Consider the following 18,458-nt stretch of genomic DNA (forward strand, 5'->3'; position numbering starts at 1 on the left):
GAGACAACAGTCCACGTCCACCACTAGTAGCTTAAGGGGGCTATCATTCTCATCTCCTCCATATGGACACAGATAGTCCATCTGATTCCCAGGGCTCTGGATTGAATAATTTTTATCTTTCTTCCCTCAACTCTTTCTTAGCTACACTCACATTTCTCCATCCTACACAGACCCTGTCAACACCTAAAATTCCATTGTCTCTCAAATACTGGTTTCAAATATCCCACTCCATAACTATTACCACCTATGCTTCTAGCTCACCTGATGACCCATTGCCACTACATTTTAAAAGCTCTTGGAGACCCCTAATGCCTTGACCTTACCACTTTCACAATCTACCAGCTCTCCTAGCTTTACATTCCTCTTTGAGGAGCTTAGATGATTACTGTTCAGTCATCAAGTCATGCTCATCTTTTTGTGACCTCATGGGTTGCAGCATGCCAGGCTCTCAAGGGACTTCCAGAGTCTTCTCCAGCACCACAGTTTGAAAGCACCAGTTCTTCAGTGCTGAAGCTTCTTTTTTGTCCAATTCTCACACCCATACTTGACTACTGGAAAACCCACAGCTTTGACTATATGGACCTTTGTTGGCAAATTGATATCTCTGCTTTTGAATACACTGTCTAGGTTTGTCATAGCTTTCCTTCCAAGGAGCAAGTGTCTTTTAATTTCATGGCTGCAGTCACTGGCCACAGTGATTTAGGAGCCTGGGAAAATAAAATCTGTCACTGCTTCCACTTTTTCCCTTCTATTTGCCATGAAGTGACGGGACCAGATGCCGCAATCTTAGTTTTTTGAATGTTGAGTTCTAAGCCAGCTTTTTCACTCTCTTCTTTCACCCTCTTAAACAGGCTGTTTGGTTCCTCTTCACTTTCTGACAGTAGAGTGGTATTGTTTGTCTATCTGAGGTTTGATATTTCTCCTGGAAATCTTGATTCTGGCTTGTGATTCATCCAGCCCAGCATTTCATATGATGTACTCTGCATATAAGTATAGAAAATCCTGAAGACTCCACAAAATCAGAAAAGAATTAAAAAAAACACAAACTTGGAACTAATAAATTCTGTATAGTTGCAGGAAAATCAACATACAGGGATCAGTTGTCTTTCTATACACTTACAACAAAATATCTGAAAAATAGCTTTGAAACATGTATATCACCATGTGTGAAATAGATGACCAGTCCAAGTTAGAGGTGTGAAACAGGGCACTCAAAGCTGGTGCACTGGGACAACCCAGAGGGATGGTATGGGGAGAGAGGTGGGAGGGGGGTTTGGGACGAGAAGACCCCTGTATACCCATGGGTGACTCATGTCAATGTATGGCAAAAACCACCACAACATTGTAAAGTAATTATCCTCAAATTAAAATAAAGTAATAAAAAAGATAGGAATAAAAGATGAACAGAAGGAGGTATAAAAAGAAAGAAATCAAGAAAACCACCTCATTTACAGTAGCATCAAAAACAATAAAATGCCAAAGAAAAATTTAGCCAAGTAAGTGAAAGATTTCTACTCTGAAAGCTATAGGACATTAATGAAAAAACTGAAGACACAAATAAATAGAAAGATATCACTTGTCCATAGATCAAAGAGTTAATATTGTTGAAAATATCCATGCCACCCAAATTCATCTACAGATTCAATGTAATCCTTGTCAAATTTCCAATGGCATTTTTTCCACAAAACAACAATGCCAAAATTTGTATGGAACCACGAGACACCTCAAATAGCAAAAGTAAACATGATAAAGAACAGAGCTGGAGTCATCACATTTCCTGACTGCAAAATGCATTACAAAGCTAGAGTCAAAACAGTAAGGTACTAGCATAATAATAAGTACACAGAATAATGGAACAGAATTGAGGATCTAGGAATAAACCCATGAATATATGGTCAACTAATATTTGACAAGGGAGCCAGGAACATTACGTGGGTAAAAAAGAGTCTCTTCAATAAATGGTGGTGGGAAAACTGGATATTCACATGCAAAAGGATGGAACTAAACCCCTATTTTACACCACTCCCAAAATTAACTTGACATGGATTATAGACTTAAACATAAAACCTGAAACCATAAAACTCCTTAAGGAACACAGAGAAAAATCACCTTGAAATTGGTCTTGGCAATTATGTTTTGGATATGACCAAAAGTGCAAGCAACAAAAGCAAAAATAAATAAATGAGACCATATCAAACTAAAAAGTTTCTTTACAGCCTTTAAATGATCAAGAAAATGAGATGCTAACTTATGGAATGGGAGGAAACATTTGTAATATCTAATAAGGGATTAATATCCAAAATATATAGAAAAACTCATGTAATTCAATGGGATAAAGAAAATAATCTGATTTAAAAATTAGCAAAGAACCCAAGTTTTATTTTTCCACATAAGATATTCAAATGGCCAATAGGTACATGTAAAAAGATGCTGAATATCATTGATCATCAGGGAAATGCAAATCAAAACCACAATGAGATATCACTTCACTTCATACATATTAGAATGTCTATTATCAAAGAGATAAGTAAAGTGGTGAGGATATGGAAAAAAAGGGAACATTTATACCCTGTTGGTAGGACTGTAAATTGATCCAGCCACTATGGAAAACACTATGGAGGTTCCTTTCAAAATTAAAAATAGAATGACTATATAATCCAGCAATTCCACTTCTAGGTATATGTCCAAAGCAAACAAAATCACTATCTTGAGCATATATCTTCACTCCCATGTTCATTGCAGAATTATTTACAATAGCCAAAAAATGGAAACAAACTGTATTCATGGATGGATGGAGTTTTCTTCAGCCATAAAAAGAAGAGAAGGTTGCCCTTTGCAACAACATGGATGGACTTTAAGGGCATTATACAAAGTGAAATAAGTCACAAAAAGCCTATTCTGTATGATCTCACATATATGAAATCTACAAAAATGAATTCATGAAAATACAGAGTAAATCGGTGGTTGCCACAGGTCAGGGAGTGGGTGAAAGCAAAGGATGCAAACTACAGTTAGAAGATGAATAAATTCTGGGAATGTACTTGGTGACTATAATTAACACTACTGTACCGTACATTTGTAAGTTGCTAAGAGTAGACGTTAAAAGTTCTTAACACACACACGACTGTAGTTATGTGAGATCATGGATATTTAACTAAGCTAGTGGAGCAATCATCCCACTAAATAACCTCTTCCTTCAAGTCTGTTATACCTTTCCTCCCTCATTCCTGTTGACCACTGCTTTGTTTTTGAATCCCTGTTTAACTGGCGTGTGTCATGACACACTCATGAATTTTTCCTACTTCTTTAGCCATACCATCTCAGTTTCCTTTGCTGCTCCTCTGCGCCATCTAACCTCTAAACATAGAAGTCTCTCATGCGTCTGTCTCATGCATGATGTCCATCCTCTGTAAACACAGAAGTCTCTCATTCAAGCCAGCTTTTTCACTCTTCTCATTCACCCTCATCAAGAGGCTCTTTACTGCCTCTTCACTTGCTGCTGTTAGAGTGGTGTCATCTGCATATCTGAGGTTGTTGATATTTCTCCTGGCAATCTTCATTCTGGCTTATGATTCACCCAGCCTCGCATTTTGCCTGATGTACCCTGCATATAAGTCAAATAAGCAGGGTGACAATATAGAGCGTTGACATACTCCAACCTCCAAATCACACGTCATACTTACTTGTCACCATATCCACTTTTAAAACCTTAATCCAGGCATCATCATTGTCTCTTAGATTACTAATTGGTGTCCCTGATTTTTCCCTGAAGTGCCAGTTTCTACACAGTGATAATTTAATACGAAAGCAGATTATTTTAGTCTCTTTATTGAGTTTTCACTTAAATGAAATCTCAAATCTTTCACTTGATGTATAAGCCCTCTCATGATTTGAACCCTTCTATCTTTTCCACCTCATCTTTTGATGTCTCCCCTTGCTTACAGGTTCCAGCCATACCAACTTTCTTTTAGGTTTTCAAACCAGATGATCTTCCTGGTTTGAGGTCCTTGCACATGCTGTCTCCTCTGATTAAAATGTTCCTCCCACCACTGTGACTCTTTACTATTCTGTGGATAGTTCCTTTGACCCATCTATTCTTGACTTAAGTATCATTTCCTAAGAGAACTTTTCTTTGGTGACTATATGTCTAAATTCTTTTATCTTCTTTCACTGCCACACAGCTGTTGCTTTCAACATATTTATTATACTTTATAAGTATTAATTTGCTTATATGCTTGGTTATTGTCTGCCTTTCTCAATAAGTTGTAAGATCTATGCAAGAAGCAACCGTCTATTCGTTTTTACCATTGTATCCCCAGTGCTAAGCACACAATAAGTGCTCATTAAATTGGTACTTGAATCTCTCATTTTTACCCATTAAAAAGTAATAATAGGGAACAGTTTCATAATTCTTAGTATAGGCCAGGCACAGTTACATGCCCTCTATGTGAAGCAATTTATTTAAAACTCACAACAAACATACGAGGTGAATTCTATTATTCCATTTTTAAAGGAAATCAGGATACAGAGAAGGTAAGTAACTTCCTCGATGTCACCCAGACAAGACACAAGCAAACTTGTTAGGAAGTTTGGAGTTAGGAGTTAGGAAGCCAGCCCTCTGGCTCTCGCACCTACGTCTATAACCCCTGTGCTACGCTGATGTACACCTGGAAGGCATGGGAGGGGACTGTGGGCTTGATTTAGGGAGTTGATATCTTCTCCTAGACTTGTCTCTGCATGAAAATTTAGCAAGAATAGATGGAGCAATTAGTATGAGGATGTCAGACAATTTTGAGTTAAAAAATGGCACCTTGCTGTATGTCTTACTTTCTGAGATTCAGAGATAAAGGAGTATTATGGGATGGGAGCACATGCCTCCTAAAATTAGAATAGCAAGGACAAGGAGGATAGCCAGGACCTCAAAGTAAAATATCCTTGAGGAAGTTAGCAGTCTAGGCTGGTGACCTAGAATCAGTAAAACAAAGGTGGGTGGTTGAAACAGTGAGGTCTTTCAGGTCCTAGGAGAAAATGACTAAATCCAGGAGCACATGAAAATAAAAGAGTTGCAGATGGATCACAATGACAATCATCTCATACCTGTTAGGATGGCTTTTCACAATTGCTGGTAAGGATGTAGAGAAAAGGAAACCCTGTTGGTGGGAATGTAAACTGATATCAGTCATTATGGGAAACGTATGACAGTTTTTCAAAAAGTTAAAAACTGTACTACCATATCATCCAGGAATCCCACTCCTGGATATATATCTGAATGAGTTAAAATCAGTATCTCAGAGGGTTATCTGCATACTCATGTTCACTGAAGCATTATTCACAATAGCCAAGATAAGCAAACAACCTAAGTGTCTGTCATTGGATGGATGGATAAAGAAGCTGTAATATATATTTGAATATTTTCATCCAAGAGAAAGAAGTAACACCTGCTCTATGTGACAACATGGATGGACACTGAAGGCATTATGCTAAGTGAGATAAGTTAGACAGAGGACAAACACTGTATAATATCCCTTTTGACTCTGAACTTGTAAAAACAGGGCTTCCCTGGTGGCTCAGAGGTTGAAGCGTCTGCCAGCATTGCGGGAGACCTGGGTTTGATCCCTGGGTCAGGAAGATCCCCTGGAGAAGGCAATGGCAACCCACTCCAGTATTCTTGCCTGGAGAATCCCATGGATGGAGGAGCCTGCTGGGCTACAGTCCACAGGGTCGCAAAGAGTGGGACATGACTGAGTGACTTCACTTTCACTTTGTAAAAACAGAGAGGAGAATAGAAGTTATAAGGAGCTGGAGATAGGGAAATTGGGGAGAAATTGTTTTAAGGGTAAAAACTTATGACCAGTAGGTAAGTTCTAGAGAGTTAATACACAACATAGTGATTATAGTCAACACTATTGTATTGTATATTGTATGTATTGTATACATACAATTGTATGTATTTATACAATATTGTATAAATTTCAACATTACTAAGAAACTAAATCTTAACTGTTCTCAAAGTTGTAGTATAAGTTTCAACGTTACTAAGAAACTAAATCTTAACTGTTCTCAATGCACACAAAAAGTGATAAATATGTAACATGGAAGAAGAGTTAGCTAATACTACTATAGTAATCCTATTGCAATACACAAATTACCAAGCAAACACACTGTGCACCTTATATTTACAGTGCTATGTGTCAATTATATCTCAATTTAAATATATGTAAACATAGCTGCAGTGGGAAGTCACACACTGGGCCCCACTGGGCACTGGGTGGGCCTTAACCTTCATACTATCATCTGGCTCCCATAGCGTGCGCGCGCACACACACACACATACACACACACAGACACACACGCAGAGACACACAGATACAGACACACACACAGACACACACACAAACACACACACACACACAGAGACACACACACAGACACAGACACAGACACACACACACACACACAGACACACACACACGCGCACAGTTCCTTGACATTTCAGGTTGTGTTCAGAGTTTCTTTACCTGTTCCTCTATTGACAGGCTGCTTCCATGTCTTGGCTGTTATAAACAGTGCTGCTATGAGCATTGGAGTGCACATATCTTTTTAAATTAGAGTTTTCATTTTTTTCCAGATATATGCCCAGGAATGTGATTTCTGATCATACAGTAACCCTATTTTTAGTTTTTAAAGGAGCCTCCATAGTGGCTGCACCAATTTACATTCTCCACCAGCAGTGCAGGAGGGCTCCCGTGCTCCTTGCCCTTTTCAGCACTTATTTGTGGACATTTTGACGACTAGCGATCTTGGCATGTGTGAGGTGATACCTCACTGTGGCTTTGAATTGCATTTGAAAGCAAGTTTTAAATAGACTTCAGGTTGAGACAGATGCTCTCAAGGAAATTCTGGCTAGGGGCCTCTCTTTGGGACTATTTCTACTGTGCTGTGGCAGCAGATGTGTGTTTTTTTTTTTTTCCCTTGAGCTAAGACGACAAACTCTACCTGGTAGGTGATGGCAGCTGCTTACAGCAGTAACCCTGCCGAGTGGGCCAGAACCCTGGCTATTCCTAGAGTATATTGTGGAATGCAATTTCTCACCTGACCCAAAAAGGAGAGTTAATTGTCCCGGAACACCAATTTGGCTTTCTTTTCACAGTTGGGCCTGGTACCCTGCACTGAGCCCGATGGACTGTTACGGAACGGGGGTCTGTGAGCGTGCGCTGCCCCACGCCCGGCTCGGCTCCTCCATCGCTTGTCGGGCTCCTCTCCTCCCTCTGGAGCGGCCTGGACTGACCGGCCCTCATCAGCCATGCCAGAAACCCTGGAAATGGGCACCATGTTATCTTCTCCCGACTGCGGAGAGCAGGGCTGGGGGTGTGTCTGCTCGGGGCGTGCAGGCCCATCACAGCGGCGACACCAGGGCAGGTGCAGCTGGAGATCTCGGTGCCCTCAGGTGAACACGGGCTGCAAGGGGTGGCGTGGGTGGATGTTGCTGTGAAAGCAGCTTGGGGCTCCCATGGGGTAGAAAGACAGTGTTTCCTGGCTTTAGACAGCGAGTTGCTTAGGATCTCTTAAAATAAGCATTACTGAGGTACAACTTGTAGGTCATAAAATACAACACTGTTTTTTAGGACATGAATTGTAAACTTAGTAGCTGTTCAAGTTTTGAAACATTTGTCATCATTGTATAACATCCCTTCAGTGTCCCTTTCCTGTCAATTCCCATTTTCTTACCCAGCCCCTGGCAGCCTTTGAATTGCTTTCTGCTGAAGATTTATCTTCTCTGACAAATGTAAACTTACATGTGGTCTTCTGTGTCCGGCTTCTTTCACTTAGCATATTTTTGAGGTTCATCTTTATTGTTTCAGTGTAAGTGGTTCCTTTTTAGTGAAGATGGTCCAAGGAACTCCAGACGGGGCTTGTACAAAGCTGTATAGGAATAAGAGACCACTCTCACTGACCTAGGGAGGTTTTGTGCTAACAAAACAGATAAAGAACATGGTAAGATTGGTCCTGATGTCTCAAGGACAGTGGTGATGATGATCAAAGCTGAGAAGCTAAAGAAATAGCTAAATTCTAGTTAAATTCTGTGGTTCGTTCAGATGTTACTTGACCTGTTTTGAGCTTATTTATATCTATATCTGCCCTGTTCACACTCCACAGAGTTTTAGAATGGCAATACTGGAATGCTATAATAACTTCCATTTTAGAAAAGTTAGACACCTTATTTGGGGAGGTATCTGGTAAAAGTGAACAAGGAAAGAACCAGGGCTCCTTGGAGAAACGGCTGACTGCAGGGCTGGGGCACATAAAGTACAGGCTGAGCCTGGATCATCTTGTGCCAGAAGTAAGAAAGGCTCAAGAACATTCGAGTCATATCAGGGACACAGGCACCAGACTGGGGACAGGTCAGTCCTGGGCAACCTTACCATCACAGTAAGTGATGACAGGAATGCACTGTACAATAAAATAAGTGCTCATACTAATATAAATAAATGAATAACTAATGGAGAAAGTACAGCTCTATCAGTAGATCTCTAACAACTGCAGAAAGAATAATGGAATTAAAAAAAAAACATCATTTGCCTTTCACCATAGTAATACTTGATTCAGGCAATAAAAAGCAACATATGCTAAAACCGATGGGTAAAAGTGTGTTAAAGAACAAGATATTAACATGATTTCAAGGTATCTCCCCATAAAATTCTTATAAATTGCTCACTGATTTGTAAGTTTCAAATACAAATTAACTTCAGAGTTTGAAGTTTTTCCAGTAGTCATATATGTATGTGAGTGTTGGACCATAGAGAAAGCTGAGTATTGAAGAAGTGATGGTTTTGAACTGTGGTTGTTGGAGAAGACTCTTGAGAGTGCCTTGGACAGCAAGGAGATCCAATCAGTCAATCCTAAAGGAAATCAGTCCTGAATATTCACTGGAAGGACTGATGCTGAAGCTGAAACTCCAATACTTTGGCCACTTAATGTGAAGAACTGACTCATTGAAAAAGACCCTGATGCTGGCAAAGATTGAAGACAGGAGGAGTAGGGGACACCAGAGGATGAGATGGTAGGATAGCATCACCAACACAATGGACATGAGTTTGAGCAAGCTCTGTGAGTTGGTGATGGACAGGGAAGCCTGGTGTGCCGCAGTCCATGGGGTTACAAAGAGTCGGACGTGAATGAGCGACTGAACTGAAGAGTTTGAAAAAAGCTGGAAAACGTATGTTTACCAAGTGATGCAAGTTACCAAGACCAGGCATGGGACAAATTCATATCATGTGTTTTCCGATAAGGTCATGAGAAGTTTACAATATTTGTTTTTTTGACGTGTTCCTACCAAAAATAGCACAACTTGAGGAAAATTAAACAAACTCAAACTATGGGATTTTCTATAAAGTAACTGCCTTATACTTTGAGACTACTATTTTTTTTTTAAACTAGTTCACACTTTATATGAATTTCTTTCATTTTTAGCTGTACCAGGATCCCATCCAGGTGGTATGCATTCTTTATGGTGAAGTGTTAACATATCAAATTATTCATTTCAGAAATCTGGTATATTTTCCATATTTAATTATAGAAAATTCACGTTGTTTTTGAAATTTACCTGCCTTCCCCCCACACACAAAAAACCCCTGAGTCTCAATTCTTTACTTTTTTTTTGTATCCAAAATGTGTTTTTTGGGATGGTTTCCCATTCATCTTGATACAGGCAGGGTACTTTTAGTGCTGCTTCTGCCTGAAGCAGCATCCTTCTGAAAGCCTTGCTTTTCCTCCTGCAGGCTGGCAGAGGACAGTAGAGCAGCCAACACACAAAACTACTGTGTTTGTATATGGCTAAAGCCTGCGGTGATTTTATAGCATCCTGGGCATTTCACATCCATGAAATAGGAATTAGGACTCTGCACCAGGCACTTCTTCTTGTGTTTCCTCTTCTCTTCTGGAGAGAGATGGAGATTCTTTGCCAGAGGCATGTTCTCGTGGGGAGCTCGTAACCACAGGAAAGGCAATTCTTTAAAAAAAAACAAAAAAAAACTGTAATGTTAGGTCTATGTGCAAAAATATAAAGGATATTGTGATTGTAGGTTAATAATTGCATGTTAAGATTTATTTTGCCTTCACATTTTTATTGACTGATTTCCTATTTCAGTTCAGTCGCTCAGTCATGTCTCTTTGCGACCCTGTGGACTGCAGCATACCAGGTTTCCCTGTCCATCACCAACTCCCGGATCTTGCTCAAACTCATGTCCATTGAATTGGTGATGCCATCCTACCATCTCTTCCTCTGTCGTCCCCTTCTCTTCCTGCCTTCAATCTTTCTCAGCATCAGAGTCTTTCCAATGAGTCAGTTCTTCACATCAGGTGGCCAAAGTACTGGAGCTTCAGCTTCAGCATCAGTCCTTCCAAAGAATATTCAGGATTGATTTCCTTTAGGATTGACAGATTTCCTATTTCAAGGCAAGTATGAATGTGGCATGATGACACGACTCGGTTTCTTCGAAATTTAATTTATTGACTACTGCCTGTACCTTTGGTAATTCTGTTCAAAAAAAGAAAAATAAGGAACAGGCTTTGTTTGTGGGGATTCAAGTCTAATGGACCACACATACACACATGCACACAACAGAGGTCAGTACTGTTACCACTGTCTCCGTGAGAAATGAAGGCCAGGAGATTCTGATGGTTAAGACCGTGATCACTGAAATGAGGAACTCAACTTCAGGCCCTAACTCTGCTCTCACTCTGCAGCCTTACCTTGGGCAGGTGAGTTCACTTCCCTTAAAGTTCTGTAAATGGGGAAGGAATTCTACCTCAGGACTGTTACACAGAATAGTGATATATAAGGCATATGAAGCAATTAGCATAATTCTGATATGTAATAGTAAGTTTCCATAAATTAGGCTGTGATTATAATAAATACCCACCTGAAAACCTTATAATACAAATGAGTTGGGGAACATCTAACCCTAGTATACGGACAGTAAAAAAAAATCAGATTATATGAACCCCTTATTTAGGGATGTGAACCACACTTTACTTCTTTCTGATAGCCCCACTCACAGTGGCTGTCATCCACATTTTCTCTCCCTAATTCAGAAATCTCACTCTGAAACTAGAATACACTCCTACTTCTAAATTAAAGCATGTGTCCTCACAAACACTTTCTTCAAACTCAAAGAAAGCATTGTGCTTGAAACACTGTAAACCTTGCCAAAAATCTGGACGGTGATGATAATAAAAGAAAATACAGACTACATGATACATGATAAAAAAAATGGTATTTGGGGGAAAGAGTAGGCGCACAGAGGTTGCTTTGAGCAGTAGAAGTGGAGACTGATGAGTCCTATCCACAGCCAAAATACATTTTGCGAAACCAAAGTCACTATCCTTCCTTAGTCAAAATCTGTCTTTCTTACTAGAAAGCTTTCTCTCTCTCATAATCCCTATAAAGTTTGCACAGAATACAAGGTCACTCATAATCAACCTACCTTACTAGTTGTGTTTGCCACTATACAATTTCATACTAGTTCAAAAACATTTATAGAGCGTGTGATATACATATACATATTACTCTCTATGCAAAATGTTATGGAGTTTATAAAGATGATTAAGATGATACAGTTTGACCTACAGTTAATTCAAACAGAGGTCAGCAAATTATGGCCTGAGGGTCAAATATGGCCATAACATTTGGTTACATGTTGTCTGTGATTGTTTTACTCATACAACAGAGTATGAATTATGACCAAGATCATATGCTTTTCAAAACTGAAGATATTTACTGTCTTGGCCCTTTACAGAAAATGTTTGCCAACCTCTGTAATAGGACATGCAACTACAATAAAAATACCTTACTGTACTGACTGTCAATTAAAAAGCTACAAATAAAGAATTAAAAGAGTTCAGAAAGTTGGAGCAGTCACTTTTAGCAGTGCCATTTTGAGGAAACTTTAGAAGGAGGTACCAATAGCAATAGGACGAGAAGAATAAGAATGCAGATTGGTTACAAACTTCTAGGCAACAAAAAATGATAAAAATATATGAAGCAAAGAAAAAGTCAGAGAGAGAATGGAGCTTGCCAATTACATTAGGCATTATTCACTTATGATAATTTTCAGAGGCATTTTCTTCCTTACCATTTTTTCTAATCTGCATGTATGTTTTATACAAGTCACATTCCATATGCCTCTAAGATTATCTCTTAATTATATACTTGCTTTCCAGCTGGTAACCCCACTCTAATGTGGTAAACTCAGAGATATGAATTTGGTAACATTATAACGATATTTTCTGAAACTCTGCCTTAATACAACCTTAATTCTTTCTCTATCATTTGATATTAAATATTTATTCAGCATCAAGAGATATTGTTTAGCTTCCAAAACAAAATCATATGACTTTACAACACATTTGCCAAGATTGTTACTGTTCTGCTCTTCTCATTTGTGTGTGTTTCTTTTGCTAAAGTTCTATTAGGCAAAAAAGCTAGATGGACTAGTAGGATTTTTAGTCTTAGAACACTAAAAATTATTTTGCTTTAATCAGAAAGGGTAGATTACATTAACAGGTCTAGGAGAGTTACTTTTAAAAGCTCTTGAAAACTAAGTTTTCATAAAAAAATTTATTGCACAAAGACAATTTATGCTTACATGTAAAAATATCTTAGTTTCAATAGGAAAAACTGCTGCCACATTACCTTTTGGCCAAGTATTCAGACAGTTACATTTTTATAACCTGCTTTATGTATGTACAACCTAGGAGAAATGTGAACTACAAAACAAACAAACAAAATTCCCAATATTTGTAAGTAAGAAAAAATGGCTGTCTTATTTGAAATAGATATAATTCTCAAAGTATAAAAGAATAGGCCATAACATGTAAAACTTGAAGTATTATAGATCAGGCCAAAAAAAAAAAAAAGAACCTAGGGGGAGGAGGAACAACAGAGAAAGGGAACAAGGGATGGAGTGACAAAGCAAACAAGCATAGGTGAGACAGCCCAAATCCATACAACTGCTTCACTGATATGAAGAGATAAAGGAAAAATGGGCTTTCAGAGTTGAAGACTAAAATGTTTTACTATTTCAACATAAAATTCCTTGAGAACTCATAATATGTACATGGTTCTAGAACAAGATTCTTACTTCTTAGCTTATTAACAATGTGTACATTTGAAAATAAATATATACAATACTTCAAACAAACCATTCAAGATTGCATTTAAGCAATGACATCCATGGAAACAAAATTCAGGCACTGTGAAACACTTGGGATATATGGTATCTTCAAGACTAAATGTTCTTTTCCTTGTTTGACAGTTTTAAGTCTTCATTACACACATGTTGTTTTTAAAGTTGTTTTCTTACAGTGACAATCATCTTGACGGGCCAAACCCAGTTTCATTTTCTCCAGTACTACAAAAATTAAAAACAACAACAAAAAGAAAATAAGCTTCACTGTTCACAAAGAAGAGAAACAACAGTTTATAGTCAAAAAACTTAGAATAGGGCAAACATGTAATTCTTTAATAGAAAAAGACAAAGAACAACAACAACACAAACTTCAGGTAATTCCAGTTTATATGAGCAAATATTTGGGGGAAGGAATGTTTGCTAACTGCAAGCTCAAGATGACTTCATTATTAACTATCAGACAAATCAAGAAGTAGGAAGGCAAAAATTCCACTGAATTCTGCAGTGATAGATGATTAATATTCTGAGTAATAAGCTTAGTTCTTGGTGCAACATTTTTAGAGACTGTGAAAATTGTTAATTTTTCCACACATTGTGAAGCCAATGCACAATACAGAGCACAGAAATGGTCTGGAAAAAAATCAAAGGAAGCAGGGCTGAAAGAATAACAAAGACCCAGTAAAGAATTGTTTTGGGGACATTAACAAAGATGTCTGGGGCCATTAATGTAACATTAATATATTAACAAAGATGATGCTGTTAAAGTGCTGCACTCAATATGCTAGCTAACTTGGAAAACTCAGCAATGGTCATAGGACTGGAAAAGGTCAGTTTTCATTTCAATCCCCAAGAAGGGCAATGCCAAAGAATGTTCAAACTACTGCACAATTACGCTCATTTGACATGCTAACAAGGTAATCCTCAAAATCCTTCCAGCTAGGGTTCAACAGTACATGAACCAAGAATTTCCATGTACAAACTGGATTTAGAAAAGACAGAGAAACCAGAGATCAAATTGCCAACATCCACTGATTCATAGAAAAACCAAGAGAATTCCAGAAAAACATCTACTTCTGCTTCATCGACTGCACTAAAATCTTTGACTGTGTGGATCACAACAAACTGTGGAAAATTCTTAAAGAGATGAGAACACCAGACCACCTGACTTGTCTCCTTGAGAAACCTGTGTGGAGGTCAAGAAGCAACAGTTAGAACTGGACATGGAACAACAGACTGGTTCCAAATGGGGAAGGAGTTCATCAAGTCTGTATATTGTCACCCTGCTTATTTAACTTCTGTGCAGAGTACATCATGTGAAATGCTGGGCTGGATAAAGCACAAGCTGGAAATCAAGATTGCCAGGAGAAATATCAATAACCTCAGATATGCAGATGATACCACTTTAATGGCAGAAAGTGAAGAGGAACTAAAGAGCCTCTTGATGAAGGTGAAAGAGTGAAAAAACTGGCTTACAACTCAACATTCAAAAAATGAAGATCATGGCATCTAGTTTTATCACTTCGTGGCAAACAGATGTGGAAAATGTGAAAATGGTGGCTGATTTCATCTTCCTGGGCTTCAAATCAATGTGGATGGTGACTGTAGCCACGAAATTAAAAGACCCTTGGCTCCTTGGAAACTATGCTTTGATCAATGGAATATTTTACATTTCTGTTCTCTATTCCTAATGGTAAAATAAGGTCCATATAATGTAAAATCAGAAATAATGTTCTGATCTCTTCTCCTCTGGGCATCTTTTACATCTGTGCTTTCTCAAACGAGATGAGAGAGTAGAGCAGTTACCGTGGAAACATTCTACACAGGCTTTAAGTACTAAAGTCCTTACATAAAGGTAAAATGTAATATAAATAAAATGAATAAAAACAAAATAGGAAGCTTTCCCCTCAGGACTGAGGCAAAAACCTAATTCTTGAGTAGCAGATGGAGCAGATGGTTTGCATTTAGAGGCCATGTTGTACCAAAAAAAACCCCCAAGAACCTTCAATATTGGAATCTCATTCAGCATGGTAAGATGTCATGTTATGGGAGGAATGTAGGACCTGAATTACTTCGAAGGGAGTCCCTGACACATCTGTTAGATACGGGGGAAATGTCAGGCATAATAAACATACTCTTTCCTCCTTTCATGGTGTGTGTTTTAATCTCAAGTGTCAGAGTGTGTGTATAGCTGGTTTCTCTTCATCAAAGGTGCACTGGGGCTGCACATTCCTGTGACCTTCTGCTGGGCCCTGTGTTCGTCCTCCTTGAATACCGAAGGGGCTAAGGAAGGGGTCCTGCCAGATGGTCTGCAGTGGTGTGTGCTCTTAGTATGCTGAGCTGGAACTCACCTAAAATTTCCAATCTGTTCATAAATTCTTACATCTAGTGTGCCAAAAATATATCTCTAACCTGAATCTATATTCATGCAATTAGATTTAATATGTATTAAGATGAATGGAAATCATCTCCCACCCCTTTTCTCCAGACTTCTACCATCAATCAACCAAGAGAGACAGACAGGAAAAAGTAGAAACTAGAAAGAAATGGGCTGTGATATGAGAGATTTCCATTGAGAGGCATAGTTTTAGAGCAGGAAGTGACCCAAACTAAGTGGTCTCCCCTTTTTGCACAGACAAGACTAGAGAGCCCTATAAGATAATTTTGAAGGGAAGAAGAGCTCTGATGATGCAATTTCAAAGACAATGACCTAAATAAAAGTGGTTTTCAGTGGAAAATTTCCATCACTAGTAGGTGGGTGTTGCTAGGCAACAAATATTGCAGTGTTTAATCTCAACCCTTCCTAGCAAATGGCATGATGGAATAAAATAAGCCTTTCGGCATGTCAACATAGCAACTGTATCTGGCAATTTTTCAGTCGTTTTTAAGAATATTTCTTTAATGCAGGAAGAACTTCTGTTAACATGTCTACCTTCATTTTATAAAAACTGGGTTCTATAATCCATAATGATTAATAGGAATACAGTAAAATTAGCATAAAATCAATTAGCAAAATGCATCCTTATAATAAATGCTGAGTGACCAAAAAACACATGTTGATCATCAAAACTTGAGTGTGCATGTGATTTACTAGGATCAATACTTAGGAAATGCATATGTAGGAATGTGAATTTCAAAGGAAAATACATTCCCTCAGAGATTAGTTAAGAAACAACTATGCATCTATAATTTTATAATCTGAAAAGACTTAGGTGAAGTTAAGACCTTGTAGCCTTCAATACCTAAGCAAGTTCCAATTAAAATTAATGTCTTAATGTTACTCATATTGATACTGCTAGTTGTGTAACAGTGTGAACACGGGTGACATTTAAAAAATTATTTATTTGTTATTAATTTATTCTGGCTGTGCCGAGTCTCCGTCACTGCATGGACTTCTCTCCAGCTGTGGAGGGGACTGCTCTCTAGTTGCGGTGCTTGGGTTCCTCACTGCGGTGGCTTTCCTTCTGCAGCAGGGCTCTGGGCGTGGGCGCTTCAGCAGTTACAGCTCCCGGCTCTAGCGCACAGGCCAGTAAGTTATGGCTCTGCAGCAGGGCTCTGGGCGTGGGGGCTTCAGCAGTTAAATGCTCCCAGGCTCTAGCGCACAGGCCAGTAAGTTATGGCTCTGCAGCAGGGCTCTGGGCGTGGGGGCTTCAGCAGTTAAGTGCTCCCAGGCTCTAGCGCACAGGCTCAGTAAGTTATGGCTCTGCAGCAGGGCTCTGGGCGTGGGGGCTTCAGCAGTTACGGCTCCCAGGCTCTAGCGCACAGGCTCAGTAAGTTATGGCTCTGCAGCAGGGCTCTGGGCGTGGGGGCTTCAGCAGTTAAGTGCTCCCAGGCTCTAGCGCACAGGCTCAGTAAGTTATGGCTCTGCAGCAGGGCTCTGGGCGTGGGGGCTTCAGCAGTTACTGCTCCCAGGCTCTAGCGCACAGGCTCAGTAAGTTATGGCTCTGCAGCAGGGCTCTGGGCGTGGGGGCTTCAGCAGTTAACTGCTCCCAGGCTCTAGCGCACAGGCTCAGTAAGTTATGGCTCTGCAGCAGGGCTCTGGGCGTGGGGGCTTCAGCAGTTAACTGCTCCCAGGCTCTAGCGCACAGGCTCAGTAAGTTATGGCTCTGCAGCAGGGCTCTGGGCGTGGGGGCTTCAGCAGTTACGGCTCCCGGCTCTAGCGCACAGGCTCAGTAGCTAGGTTGCATGGGCTTAGTCGCTCATCACCATGTGGGATCTTCTCAGATCAGGGATCCAACCCATGTCTCTTGCACTGGGAGGCAGATTCTTTACCACTGAGCCACCAGGGAAGCCCTCACAGATGACATGTTTAAAGAAACTTGAAAGACAAGCATGAGCATTTTCAAGTTAACTTCCTGAGATAAAGAACTTGGGATTCTTGTGAATCACGATGTTGTACCCCTGAAACTTTTATAACACTGTAAATCAACTATACCTCAATAAAAAAGAATAAAAAGTATATCAGATTCTGATAAAGAAGACTTAAGTTTAGATATGGGGGTCAGAAGATCTGGGTTCAAGCCTTGATTCTGTCCCTCATTAGGCACGTGAAGTTGGCTAAGTCATTATACCTTTCTGGGCTTTACTTCCCTTACAGTTCTAAAATATTATGCTGTGCTGTATGTTGAGCCAGGTCTGCCACTGACTACCCTGGTGACTTTGACAAGTCACTTAACTTACCCTCTGAGTCACAGTTTACTCTCTTGAGAAGTGATGACAATTAATGGCGGGTACAGCAAACCTTGAGTTGGCACTTAAAATATGACTCAGACTGGTGTTCAGAGACAATAAACATTTTTTGTCACAAGAAAGAAAGAATATCAGCTAACATTTATAGGAAAAAAAAATTCCCTTATATGCATTAGATATTTCTTAAGTGTTTAAAGGCACTGTGCTTCTGGGTGACTGATACACATCCCAGTCTTCAAGAAGCTTGCATTTTAGGAGTTATAAGGTGATTCAAATATTTATAATAGAAAACAAAATGTAAGTGCAACTCATAATAAAAGTACAAAGTACTATTAATATTCAGAGGAAGATGAATCAGAGTGGCATTAATAGATCTTAGAAGGACAGGTTGGATTTTAGCAAGCAGGCATTTACAGGAGATTCATTACTAAGGAGACAGATATTCTGAGCCGAAAAGAGTTAAGTAGCCAGAGAAATGGAAAAGAACAAAAATATTGGGAAAAACAGAGTATTTGGGGAATAGCTTAGAAAGAAGCTTACAACACAGTGATCTGGAAGGCCCTGAATTGCTAGAGACTGGAT

At 39.3% G+C, this 18,458-nt stretch overlaps 1 protein-coding gene and 1 pseudogene across 2 annotated transcripts in view; both read right to left on the minus strand.

Annotated features, from left to right (window-relative positions):
- Nucleotides 1–9,592: 9,592 nt before the first annotated feature.
- Nucleotides 9,593–10,308, minus strand: LOC133047769 (small ribosomal subunit protein eS27-like; annotated as a pseudogene).
- Nucleotides 10,309–12,600: 2,292 nt separating this feature from the next.
- PIK3C3 (phosphatidylinositol 3-kinase catalytic subunit type 3) overlaps nucleotides 12,601–18,458 on the minus strand; it is a 157,570-nt gene continuing 151,712 nt past the window's right edge. For both annotated transcript variants that reach the window (XM_061131258.1, XM_061131257.1), the window contains exon 25: nucleotides 12,601–13,412. In XM_061131258.1, coding sequence (XP_060987241.1) covers nucleotides 13,398–13,412 — 15 coding nt within the window. In that variant the 3' untranslated portion in view covers nucleotides 12,601–13,397. The remainder of the gene's footprint in view (nucleotides 13,413–18,458) is intronic.

Source organism: Dama dama, chromosome 27 (genome assembly GCF_033118175.1).
Source record: "Dama dama isolate Ldn47 chromosome 27, ASM3311817v1, whole genome shotgun sequence".
NCBI lineage: Eukaryota > Metazoa > Chordata > Mammalia > Artiodactyla > Cervidae > Dama > Dama dama.